This window comes from Danio rerio, chromosome 6 (assembly GCF_052040795.2).
Source record: "Danio rerio strain M-AB ecotype USA chromosome 6, GRCz13ab, whole genome shotgun sequence".
Taxonomy (NCBI): domain Eukaryota; kingdom Metazoa; phylum Chordata; class Actinopteri; order Cypriniformes; family Danionidae; genus Danio; species Danio rerio.
Window position 1 is genome coordinate 57,835,001 of NC_141026.1, and position 12,831 is coordinate 57,847,831.

The 12,831-nt window shown below is 34.8% G+C and overlaps 1 protein-coding gene across 9 annotated transcripts in view; it reads right to left on the reverse strand.

Annotated features, from left to right (window-relative positions):
* slc12a5a (solute carrier family 12 member 5a) overlaps positions 1–12,831 on the reverse strand; it is a 2,560,186-nt gene that overhangs the window by 1,792,607 nt on the left and 754,748 nt on the right. For 6 of the 9 annotated variants that reach the window (XM_087258139.1, XM_087258136.1, XM_087258150.1 and 3 more), the window contains exon 1: positions 8,722–9,077. In XM_087258139.1, coding sequence (XP_087114265.1) covers positions 8,722–8,836 — 115 coding nt within the window. In that variant the 5' untranslated portion in view covers positions 8,837–9,077. Of the gene's footprint in view, positions 1–8,721; positions 9,078–12,831 lie in introns of those variants that run through there. The other 3 variants (XR_015494308.1, XM_087258141.1, XM_087258140.1) reach the window with 1 other exon arrangement.

The window sequence follows — 12,831 nt, forward strand, 5'->3', positions numbered from 1 at the left end:
CCTACCAGTAAAAGGAAGCCACTTCTCTACTATGAGAGGGTCACATTGAATCAGATGCTGAATTATTTAAAAAGACAGAATCCAGGACATCTTAATCATGCTATTAGCTTTATACAGCATGTAGAGCTGGGCTGAATCTGCAGACTGTCTGGAGACCTTCAAGGTCAGACAAACTTAGACAGCATCTCACAGTCCCAAAAGATCAATACAAACAACATCAGAAATAGCATGAAAAATTCCAACAAATGCTTCATTTCTATGCAATGTACCAATACACACAAAGTGCATGCACCAACTACAAAACTCCTTCCTATTACTGTTTATGCATGCACAAAACACTTGTTAAAAAAAATAGACAGCCTTTACGTTTCACTCAATGCATGCTCCTTTAAGGGACACAGGAGGTAATAGAGCAGTGCTATTATTTGACAGTGTTTGAATGGTGAGAGCAGTCATTGTGGTTTTACTATTATCATTTCAACCCTTCACATTCAGCACTCTCTCCTCGCACACCAATCATGGCTGAAAGAGAATGCAGTTGTCATGGAAACGTTGTGGCGACTTGAACCGGAGACGAGAGATCCATGGCTGTACCATGACTACAGGTGCGCATCTATGTTTCTATGGATATCAATCTCAAAGAAGGTCATACTATACCTATAGTGCACCTATTGATTTAGACATCAATAAATGGATTCTGTGCAGCAAATAGTGATGTTTGTTAGTGAAGAGATGTCAAGCTCTGTTCTACAACCAACTAATCTCACAGCTTCTAATGGAGGAACTTAAAACTTGAATACAAGTGAGTGTTCCTCTTGTCATGCGACACCTCATTCTAGTAGATTTAATCGCCACAGTGAAATGAACCACCAACTATTCCAGCACTTGTTTTACGCAGCAGATGCCCTTCCAACCACAACCCTGTACTGGTAAAAACCCACGCCAACAGAAGGAGAACATGCAAACTCCTTACAGAAATGCCAAACCAACCAGGACTCAAACCAGCGACTTTCTTGCTGAGATGTGACAGTGCTAACCACTGAGCCACCGTGCCACCCTAAAATTACATTAAAAACCTCAATGTTTTCCTGTGTTACTATATATGAAGAGTTAAATGCAAAAACCTCTAAATGCCATCAGAAATTCTCCTAAAATTAGCATTTTTTCCTCGGTCATCTATGCTTATGTTCAAGTATTTCACTTTGAAGGCAATGAAAAGAACTTATTCATCACTATAAAAAAAAAGGTAAATTTCTGAGCCTACACACAAGAGTCGGAGAAAAATGCTTATTGTAGACGAAAATTTCACACGACATTTAGAGGTTTTTGCATCCAAACTTCATATATTAGTTATTATATATAAAGAATCTGATTATTTGTTGAATACCAAAACTTCATTTTTCTATATTTTTATTTTTTTAAATAATACATAAATGATTAGACTCACTTTCACAGAGCTTGCCATGTGGGATTGCCTAACACAAAATATAGCATTTTGTCAGCATCATCTATAATGATTAATCTATAATGGTTTACTGATTTTAAAGGACTACAACTGTAAGTGAAAAAAAATTGAGGATCCAGCTTTATTTGGGTATAAACAGTAGCATGAAGGCAATCTAGAGGAGTAGTCACAGGCAATAGGGTGGGTATAGGCGATATTGGCATAAACAAGGAAACAAGGCTAGGGACAGGAAACTTGGAAAGACTAGACAAAGAGAACACTTTGTAATGTTTTAGCAAGACAAGACTCAGCAAAGTGTGCGGGAATGTGATCTGTATAAATAGTCCATGTAATCGGTCTTTGATCAGCTTTCAGCTTGTGTGTGTGTGTGTGTGTGTGTGTGTGTGTGTGTGTGTGTGTGTGTGTGTGTGTGTGTGTGTGTGTGTGTGTGTGTGTGTGTGTGTGTGATCATCGGAGATCCAGAAACAGGAATGTGTGAGGTGCATGACAGAATATGTGGTTCATAAAGTGACAATTGTATTCAAGGTTATGGTGCATGTTTACCAGCGATGTGCAAGCAAAACTCACTATACACTAATAAAAATAAAACAAAGTATAAGGTATGTTGCCTTATTAATTTTGTATAAATGGTCACAATAACACATTGAATTAAATAAAGATTTAAGTGGGGGAAAGAAAATCTAATAATAGTATTAGTATTCAATAGTAATAGTAATTTCTTAAATCATATTCAATTTACTTACAAGTTAAGTGATATTATTAATGTACAATTGAAACAAATAAAAGATAACAAAAAACTAAACTTGTATTTCTTGTTTTGCATTTCAACAATATGCTGTAATCATTTTTTTTAAAGTAACAGAAAGACAAAAACAACATTCAAATGTTTACTTATCAAACGTCATTTATATTGTATCAAGTGAAATAAAAAGAAAATACTAAATTCAAAATACAATTTAAACTTTTTAAAAAAATGAATAAAAATAAAAGTATTTCAGTGACACCAAAATGGAGTTGTCCATTGTCATACTGTTAAAAAAAATAGTATAAAAAAAAAACAAGCATTCATAACAAACCTTCACTGAACTTTGACAGCGGTCAGTGGTGGATTATAACAAAACATTTGGTTAAGCATTATTCCAAAATAGTGCCTTTTACTAATCTTAGTTATAAGAAAACTTTATAAAACACATCAACATTAGTCCTTCTAGTTCTAAACAAGTATCGTAGTGTTTACTGGGTCACTTATTTTCTATTTCTGTCATGTCATGTTAGTTGAATATTCCCCATCCACAGTAAAGTTTTACTGCTCCAAACTCCCGCTCTACTTAACAAATCTCCTCTAATGCACTGAATCTTCACTTGTATATAAAATGTTTTTGGGTTTTTTTGTCAGTGTTGGGTAAGCCGATTAGTATTTATTGTAAATTACCATTTTTATTTCAATTATTTTTTAATCATTTCTGAAAATTGAATTTAATTGATAATTAATCTAAATCTCAATGCAAAGATATGAAATTAGACAAACCTGCCATTTTTGTGTCATTTAACATTTTTAATACTTTAATTCTGTTTGTTACAAAAAAATGTTATCAAAATAATTCTCATGTCATGTCTTGATGCATAGAAATTAACTTTTTTTGTAGTGCTTGATTGCAATTAGTAGCATTCAAGATAAGTTTGTATTTGCATAATATATACATGTGTATTGTGCATATTTAATTATAAATGCGCACAGATACTGTACAGAAATGACCCAAAAATAAACAGTAATCCCCTATTTTGCTTCTTTAAGGACAGTAACCTAATCACAGTAACTTACTCACCGGCCACTTTATTAGGTACACCTGTCCAACTGCTTGTTAATGCTAATTTCTACTCAGCCAATCACATGGCAGCAGCTCAATGCATTTAGGAATTTAGACATGGTCAAGACGATCTGCTGCAGTTCAAAACGCACAACGCGTTCAACCTTGAGACGGATAGGCTACAGCAGCAGAAGATCACACCGGGTGCCACTACTGTCAGGAAACTGAGGCTACAATTCATACAGGATCACCAAAATGGGACAATAAAAGATTGGAAAAACGTTGCCTGGTCTGATGAGTCTCGATTTCTGCTGAGACATTCGAATGATAGCATGGTTTCAGCTACATTCATTCTTCGATGGCGGGGCGCCACATCAAAATTCATACCACCACAGCTACATTACAGCTTCTCATTCAAAACTTTTTTTTTTTTTTTTAATAGCTGATAGTTGATAAATCGCATCAAAACGTATTTAAGGGTAAATGAATTATAATAGCGCAAACTTTAATGTAACCGTAGTAGTGCTGTGCGTCATTTGTTTAACCCTTTAAGGTTACGTGCTGACTGACTGACAGGTACGTGATGCGTGAGGCCAGCTAACACAATGTATAGCTGTTTCACTTTACTTCAGGATGCATTAATGCTACTCTGTAGGTCTTTTAGAGACATTCATGAATATTCCTAGCAAATCTAATAAATGCTGGAGATATACTTGTTACATAAACGCACTAAATCGCACCCAGCAGCGTTTGTTTGAGAGCGCACAAGATCCGACCGCTCTTGAAGCAGCTTATATTTGAGGGGGCATGCAAAAAGTTTTGTGCACGAGCAAAGGAAATCGGCACACAAGCACTGAGATTCGCATGCTTGTAGGCTATTACATAAATGCAATCCCGAGTTATAATACTGCACTCATGACATTTGTCAATGAAATAATAACGCCATAGGTAGTTGGTAGATCTATGTATGTAAAATAAAAAATAAAAAAAATCCCAGAGGAAACACTGGATAGGGTCAGCATTTGGCTCCAACAACATGAAAGCATGCATCCATCCTGCCTTGTATGAACGGTTCAGGCTGGTGGTGGTGTGGGGGAGATTTTCTTGCCACACTTTGGGCCCATTAGTGCCAACTGAGCATAGTGTCAACGTCACAGCCTACCTGAGAGTATTGTTGCTGACCATGTCCATTCCTTTATGACCACAGTGTCCCCATCTTCTGATGGCTACTTCCAGCAGGATAACACGCCATATCATAAAGCGCGAATCATTGACTGATTTCTTTGAACATGACAATGAGTTCACTGTACTCAAATGGCCTCCACAGTCACCAGAACTCAATCCAATAGAGCATCTTTGGAATGTGGTGGAAAGGGAGATTCGCATCATGCATGTGAAGCCGACAAATCTGCAGCAACTGTGTGATGCTATCATGTCAATATGAGCCAAAATCTCACAGGAATACTTCCAGTACCTTGTTGAATCTATCCTGTGAAGAATTAAAGCAGTAGTGAAGGCGAAAAGGGGTCCAACTTGATACTAGTAAGGTGTACCTAATAAAGTGGCCTGTGAGTGTACTTTGTAGCTCTATTACACCAGACATCGCTTGTGTATTTTGTAACAAAGTATGCAATTACTCCACTTCATACACTGTTAAAACTGTTAGAACTGTTTAATTCATAGAATTCAAGACAACAAAAATAAGAAACTTCAATTAAAAGACAAAGTAATCCCTTATTTTGTGTTTTTATAAAAGTAATCCATTACAGTAACTAGTTTCTTTGTAACTTAATTACACGTGACATTGCTTCTTGCAATATTAAAGCTAGACTGTTGAGTTGCATTTCTCAATCCCCGAGCTCCATCTAATTACATAATCAATATTCAGCAGAATTACAGCAATACCCCAAAGCAAAAATTGGCTAAACTTACCACAGAGGAGGAAAAAAAAAGAAAAAAAAAATAGCCTAATGACTGCAGCTGAATAAAACAGCCTGAATTCGGTTAAATAGACTTTCTGTACGTCATACGGCATAGTGTGCCTAAAACACATTTCGCCTTGTTAAATATTCAAAGCCTTCATCAAGTATAATAGACTGTCAGAAGTGCCATTATGTGGAGACAACTGTGGCCACTTAAGGCTTGTAGACATGGCAGGACAGACTAACCACTTCTACAAGCTGCTGAGTGCTGCGAAACACACATCTACAGTACATGCATCGTCATGCTGCATTATACTTATCATCGTACAGAACATTATGCACAAAAATGTCCTCACTGTATGCTCAAGTCAATACTAAAGAAGAGATGAGAGGGGGAAAAAAGCAGATTCTCTTTTCTCAAAAGAAGGATCTCATCTCAGTTCGCACAACCTAAACTAAATATGTGCCAGCTTGAGATTTGGGAAGGCAAATATAAACTTGCACTGTACATACAAAACGCTTTAGTGTGCTGCAGAAATAATAAAGCCTTGTCGTTTGGTGCCACATGGTATTTCTTAGCAATCTTTTCCATTGATATATAATGCAACAGAGTTTAGTCAACACAATAATGTAGCCAATTATACCCATATAATAGGCATTAGAAATTACATTTTTAAAATGCATGCTATATATGCAAATAATACTAATACTTAAAAATAAATAATAATAAATAATAATACTTTAATATTAAGACAATGTTTAAATGGATCTTACTGATAGCTTATGAAATATGGATCAGTATGCTTTACTATAATTGGCATAAATTAATATGCACTGAAAATACACATTTTTTAAATGTGCATTAGGACTGCACAATATTGGAAAAAACTGACAACGTTTTGCAATATTTTTATTCCCTGCAATATATATTGTGATATAAATGAGCAATTCCATGCAAATGTTAACCTTGCCATAGAAATAATTAAGTTTTCACCAAAATACAGAAACTGTTTCCGGGTTTTTTGGGTAAGCAAGTATTTTACTGTACTTTAGAAATACTCAAATGCATCGGTCAATGTTTTCAATTTGATTTACCAAAGTCACAAAAGTGGCAACTTCACGTGTCGCATCCATAACGGAGAGGTGTCACATCCATAACGACACTTTTTTTTCCCCGTAAATGTGAAAATATTAATGATTTTTGTTTTATAGAACGCAAACTCTTCTTCTTTTGATTATTATTATTTCTTTAGGGTTGTGCAGTTCAATTCACAGAACTTCTACAAAGTATGCTGTACACTTTAAACCCGCAGACTTTTTTTGTCACATCCATAATGCATCTATAATGTTTATTTTCCTCCTATAAAGTATAAAACAGTTTTACAGATTGGTATTTTTCTGTTCTTGTAACTCTGTGTTCAGTTGTTCTGGAAAATATAAACAGTCGCTTCAATATAACATTAACATATACTTTCTATGCAAATTTATGTTTTGAGATTTTACTGCAAAATGTCACATCCATAACGCTGGAATTGCTCAAATGCTATTTTAGCAGATGACTTGAATAGCTTGTAAAGATTTTTTCACTCCCTAAATTGTGTAGGGGAGTGTATCTGCATTGAATATCATTTTAAAATGACAAGCTTGGTTAAATAAAACAGATGAGAGATACAAATAAACAAAGATTTATGGTTTTCTAGGCAGTCAAACAGTATTCAGAAGCAGAATTCCCTGCAATATAATAACAACAACAACAACAACAACAACACTATATCATTTTAATAGAGTACAAATTAACCTTTAAGCTACACTGTAAAAAATAATTCCGTAAAATTTACGGTAAAAAAACGGCAACTGTGGTTGCCAGTACTTTACCGTTAAAACACGGTACAAATCGTAAAAGTAATTTTTCATTTTTACGGTAAATTACCGTATTTCATTAATTTATAGAGGTAATACGTCTGTATTTTGAATGATCAACATCTACACATCTTTTGTTTCACAGTTAGACACGTTAGCACAGCCACATGCAGGTGGTGATGAGGAAGTTACATAATGAGCCAATGCTCATCACAAATCACAATCAACTTTTCCCACAAGCAGAAAAGAGTATCAGCATATAGAAGGTGCTCAGTGTCATTCACACAGCTACTAAACACCAGTACTGTAACACGCATAAAATTAAAGTCATGAAATAAACATTGTTCATCAACATTAGATGTAACATAAATCTCTAATGGACATAACTGATGGGGAAACAATTAAAAAGATCCATATTAATGTCAACCAAATGCATAAAAAGTGACGTGCCATGCAGGGAATTCTGTGAAAGTCAATTTACGGTTATTCGCCGTATATATTAAGGAAACATACCGTTAACCAGATTACGGATTTGTACTGTAGCATTTTTACAGTTTTTTACCATTGAAATCACGGCCATTTTTTTTACAGTGTACAAATCTTTAATTTCTTGTGCCCAAATGTTTAAGTTTGCTTAGATTTCTTACAGCCAGGCCTTAAACACACATGCAAATAATAAACTTTCACTTGAGTAAAATTTTAAATTATGCGTTAATAGTGATGTCTGGTCAATATTGACTACAGATCCCTGCAATGACTGTTGCTAATATTGTGCAGCCCTAGTGTGTGTTGATGTAAATTATACTCCTATTAGATTTTACATAGCTTTGCTAACTAGGTTTTATAATATGAAATTCTACTTTTGTATTTATTGTGATGTGAAATATTATTACTAAACGTAGTTTATAACTTAGATTATGCACTAGATGTTAAATATAAATGTACACGGTCTTAAAAATGGTTTAGATTTTGCATGCTTTTGATCACACATTTTTAGTAAACATGTCTATTCATTCAATGCAAAAATCTGATAAATTTATAATGTATTCAGTTTATAATAAGCTTATAATTTAAACTTAATTAATAATCAAGTTTATAACTTTACAACTTTATAAGTGTTTGATTTGATATTTACATTAATTTATAATGTAAATAAAATATATACTTATTTACTTACATATAAAAAAAAAATAACTTTCATCCTTCTAACTAAAATCCTTCTACAACATAAAACAGATAACTAATATACAATAGGCTGAGGTATAAACTGCCTGGTCATGTACTCACGCTTGATGGTTATATCAAATTAAAAAATGTCTAACAGAATCTGATAGATAGATAGATAGATAGATAGATAGATAGATAGATAGATAGATAGATAGATAGATAGATAGATAGATAGATAGATAGATAGATAGATAGATAGATAGATAGATAGATAGTTCTTGACATTTTAATAAGCTAAAATATATCGTTCTGCAAAATAAAACTGAATACTAACAGACTTGAGGTGAAAATGGTCTGTGAGTCATTTATTCACACTTGAGGGTGGCGTGTTGAATATTAATATGTCAGTGTCACATTCCCAGCAGTTGGACGAGTTCATCTTTTACAGGTGTCCGAGCATCATCATCATCATAAGGTATACAGTAGGTATATCTCTTACCTTTGCCGGATCCCCCAGCAGCAGCAGCAGTGCTCGGTGTCTCCTCATCGCCCTCAAACAGCTGGTTGACTTCTCCCTGGATGTCACCGGTAGTCACGGTAAACCTCTGGCTCATGCTGCCGACGGTGGCCTCAGCCGGACGGACTGACGGGGAATGAATGAACGCGGCTCCGCTCTCTTCACCGGAATCCGCCGCCGGTGATGATGCAGATGTGCCCCGGAGATCTGCGAGAGGAGTTGCGTTTCGTTAATAAAACAGCGTAGATGTGTGTAGCGTGCAGGGTTGAGATGTGCGTTTTATTGTTCTTTGATAAAAGGCATTGAATGAGTCGCGAGCGGATCATCAACCGGTGTCTGAGACTCGCTGCGTATCCGGGTCCTAAAGCCCGCGACCGATCCATCAATCAATTGATTGAGCTGTAAAATCATTAAACGCACACACTGAATAAAATATTCATTTGTTGTTTGTTTTTAAGACAATTTAGGATTAATGCTAATTAACCTTCCTGTCCTGTGCGGGTTATATCTGACCGGTTTACAACTTAAAACACTTCAAAATGTTGTGTTTTATGTCTGATTTCCTCAAGGCTTTATGATGTCCTCCACACTATACATCAGTGGTGTCCAAACTCGGTCCTGGAGGGCCGGTGTCATGCTTAGTTTAGCTGCAACTTGCTTCAACACACCTGCTAGGAAGTTTTAAATATATGTAGTAAGAGCTTGATTAGGTGGTTCAGGTGTGTTTAGGGTTGGAGCAAAACTCTCCAGGACGCTGGCCCTCCAGGACCGAGTTTGGACACCCCTGCTATAAATGGACATATCAAAGTGATGACCACCTCTTTTATTGAATTTTGAGTGTTTCAGTCCACATTGTAACACCTGTGTCATAGTGACCGCCTCAGGAAATGAATGCAGTGGCGCCCCCAGAATAATTTCCTTAGGGATGGCCAGATGAGGCCACACCAAATCTTGGGGTGGCACACACAAAAAAAAATGTATTCAGTGTAAATGTTATATTTTTGTTTTTGATAAATGCCACATAATTTGGTTTTAATTCATTATTCTTAATTTGCAATTTATTAAAAATCAATAATTTAGTTTAAAAACACTTTTAAGTAAAGTTATTTTTCATATACTTTTGTACAGTATACAGTACATGCCATATCAATATGAATTTAGCAAAAAACTGAACAAACTGAAAAAAAAAATCACTCAGACTCACAATATCATGTATCCATATTTTTTGAGCCACAATATTATTAATGCAGTATTTTTATTGACGTACCTCTTTGCAAAATACATCCACAAAATCCCAAGTAAGTCAACAAGCAAAACAATGGAGGTGCTAAATAAGCTAGATTTAAATAAAACGTGTACCATCTCATAAACCCAAAATTGTGCATAAAATCCCACAAACGGTACTAAACAACTCATGTTACAAGAACTTTACCCTTAATTTTGTTTTTAAATGTGTAGCAGCCTAATCAGTTAAAGTGAACTTTCTGTAGAAAAGCGAAAACATTAAACAATGCAAACCAAAATTAGATTAGATGTAACTTTGTTGTCATACACATGTACAAGTACAATCCAACAAAATGCAGTTTCAGTCTGACCAGCAGTGCAATTGCAGGATACAGGTATAAGCTATAAAGTGCAGTTATAGAAAAACTATAGTGATATTTACAGATTGATGTATGAACATTATATACAGGTTGTATTAGCTGAACAGATTTACAATAAATGATGATATGAATATATGTACAATAAATGAATATATGTAAAGGTTGCTATTAATAATCAGTAGTGTGCAGATAGATAAACATGATTACAAATGTAAAATTCTGACAAAAGACCTAATTCTGAGCCGTGCTAAGTAATGTTAACACATTTAGTATTTAACTAAAAAGGTTAACAGACAGCACAGAATAGCTCCTTAAGTGAAGGGGCAGGGGGAGGGGCAGTGAATCAGCTACATCGGTGGCGCCAATCAATCCACAATAATTTAGTGGCTGCAATTTATATATTTAATGAAATATTGTGAATTTCCGTAATTACATTTAAATTAATAATATCAACAGCAATCAAATTGGGGTGGCCACAGGGGTGGTCAGAGATTACACAGGGGTGGCCGTGTCCACCCCTTGGAAGGCGCCCCTGAATGAATGGGACTATAATCATCCATCAGACAGAAAACATGCCATATACTGTACACCACCCCAACCCATATTTGTATCGTCAGTGAAGTAATTTTATGTCTAATTATATGTTAAACACTATTTTGAGACATTGTTAGCAGCTAAAAAAATGTTGGTTTTGAAAACTGTTTTCTGTGCTAATTTAATAGCAGTTAAAGGGTCATGAAACCCCCCCTCTTTCAGTTCAAGTCTTTTTAAATGCTCCATGATGGGCGTGGAGCGCTGCGGGCAGAGGGAGGAGTAGGAAAAGAGAGGAGTGAACAGTTGTTGTCAGTTGGCTCACAAAATTAGACACAAACCTTGAGACCCATGTTTACAAAGTTAAAATGCAAAGAAATAAACTAAAATAAAATAAAATGTATTTTAAATGCACAAACCTTGGGTCTCACAGCTTCGGAGCTCAGAAAAGCACGTGCTCTCATGAATAATTAAAAAGCAGGGTCTTCTCATAGGTCAAGAAAACTCATATGAATGATGATAAACCGACGCGTCATCACTCCACTAGCAGATTCACGCTACGTCACCCATTTTGATCCCACCCCAAAAATGATTTCAAACCCAGAAGATGAAAATAGCTTAAAAAAAATATCCATTTTCCCCCACAATTAAAGCTGACAGGTGCTAACGTTGTCTTATGATGCTCAGCACACACAAATCTGTTACAAATCTTTAAAAAAAAAAAAAAAAAAAAGTACTCTGGGGTTTCTTGAACCTTTAAAACGCACCAGTCAATTTTAACTGCGAACGCTAAAGTAAAGGGCGGGTGGAGAACACGGCAGGAGGATGAAGGAATTTTTACAATGTAATTTTGTTTTTGTTTTTTTGCTGAGCTAATTTGTTAAATTGACTTAAAGGAATGCCCTGAAAGTGCTGGGTTCCACACACTGAATGAATGTTCATCAGTGGTTCCACACAAATCCTTCATGTTGTTCCAACACAAATCAATTAAAGTTCGCTTAATCGTTTTTACAAATTTAAAAGGATTTAACATAAAATTATTAAGTTCTCCCAAAACAAATTTAAGAATTGTGTTGTTTCAACTCATCTTTACATAGTTTGAACAAGCAGCAAGTCATGTTTTGAGTGGAGTTCACCGCAAAACGAAAGTTCGATCGTTATTTACTCCAGTGGTGAACACGAAAAATTATATTCTGAAAAGCTGGAAACCAGCAATTATTGACTTTATTATTCATTCATTCATTCATTCATTCATTCATTCATTCATTTTCCTTCAGCTTAGTCCCTATATCCGAAATGAGCGGCCAACTAGCATATGTTTCACACAGCCTATACCCTTCCAACTGCAACCCAGTACTGGGAAACAATTTAAGCTACTATTTTTGACATTCATCATAAAAAACTTTTTATGATTTTAAATCAGATTAGTTATCTGAATCCACCTAATGTTTTGTAACATTTACTTAAGTAATAAAGAATTTATTTCCGTGATTTGAAAAAAAAAAAAAAACGTTTTAAATGTAGAAATATTTAAATATCATTTTAAAAAATGGCGGTGTTATTTATAACATTATAAACATATTTATAAATTGGTCAAAATTTGTATGAAAATATTATAGGAATATATAACTTTAAAAGTCATGGTAGTGCTATTTGATTTATATTAAAGATTTTTTATATTTATGGAAATCATAATTATAATGAAATTGCCCAATGCAGTCCATTACAAAGTCCTTATAAATTCTGAAACATATCTGAAATACATAACACTGTGGAGATAAATATGCATCGGATGCTTTAAATTTGCAGCTGCACGGAGACAATTTCCTAAAATTTTGCTGGAACCATTTAATGTATACTATATAAATGCTTTATTGCATTACAGAAAATTCTGTAACATTCTGTCCGATGAGTTTTTATTATTATATTAAAATGAACAAGAAACAAATAAGATTCT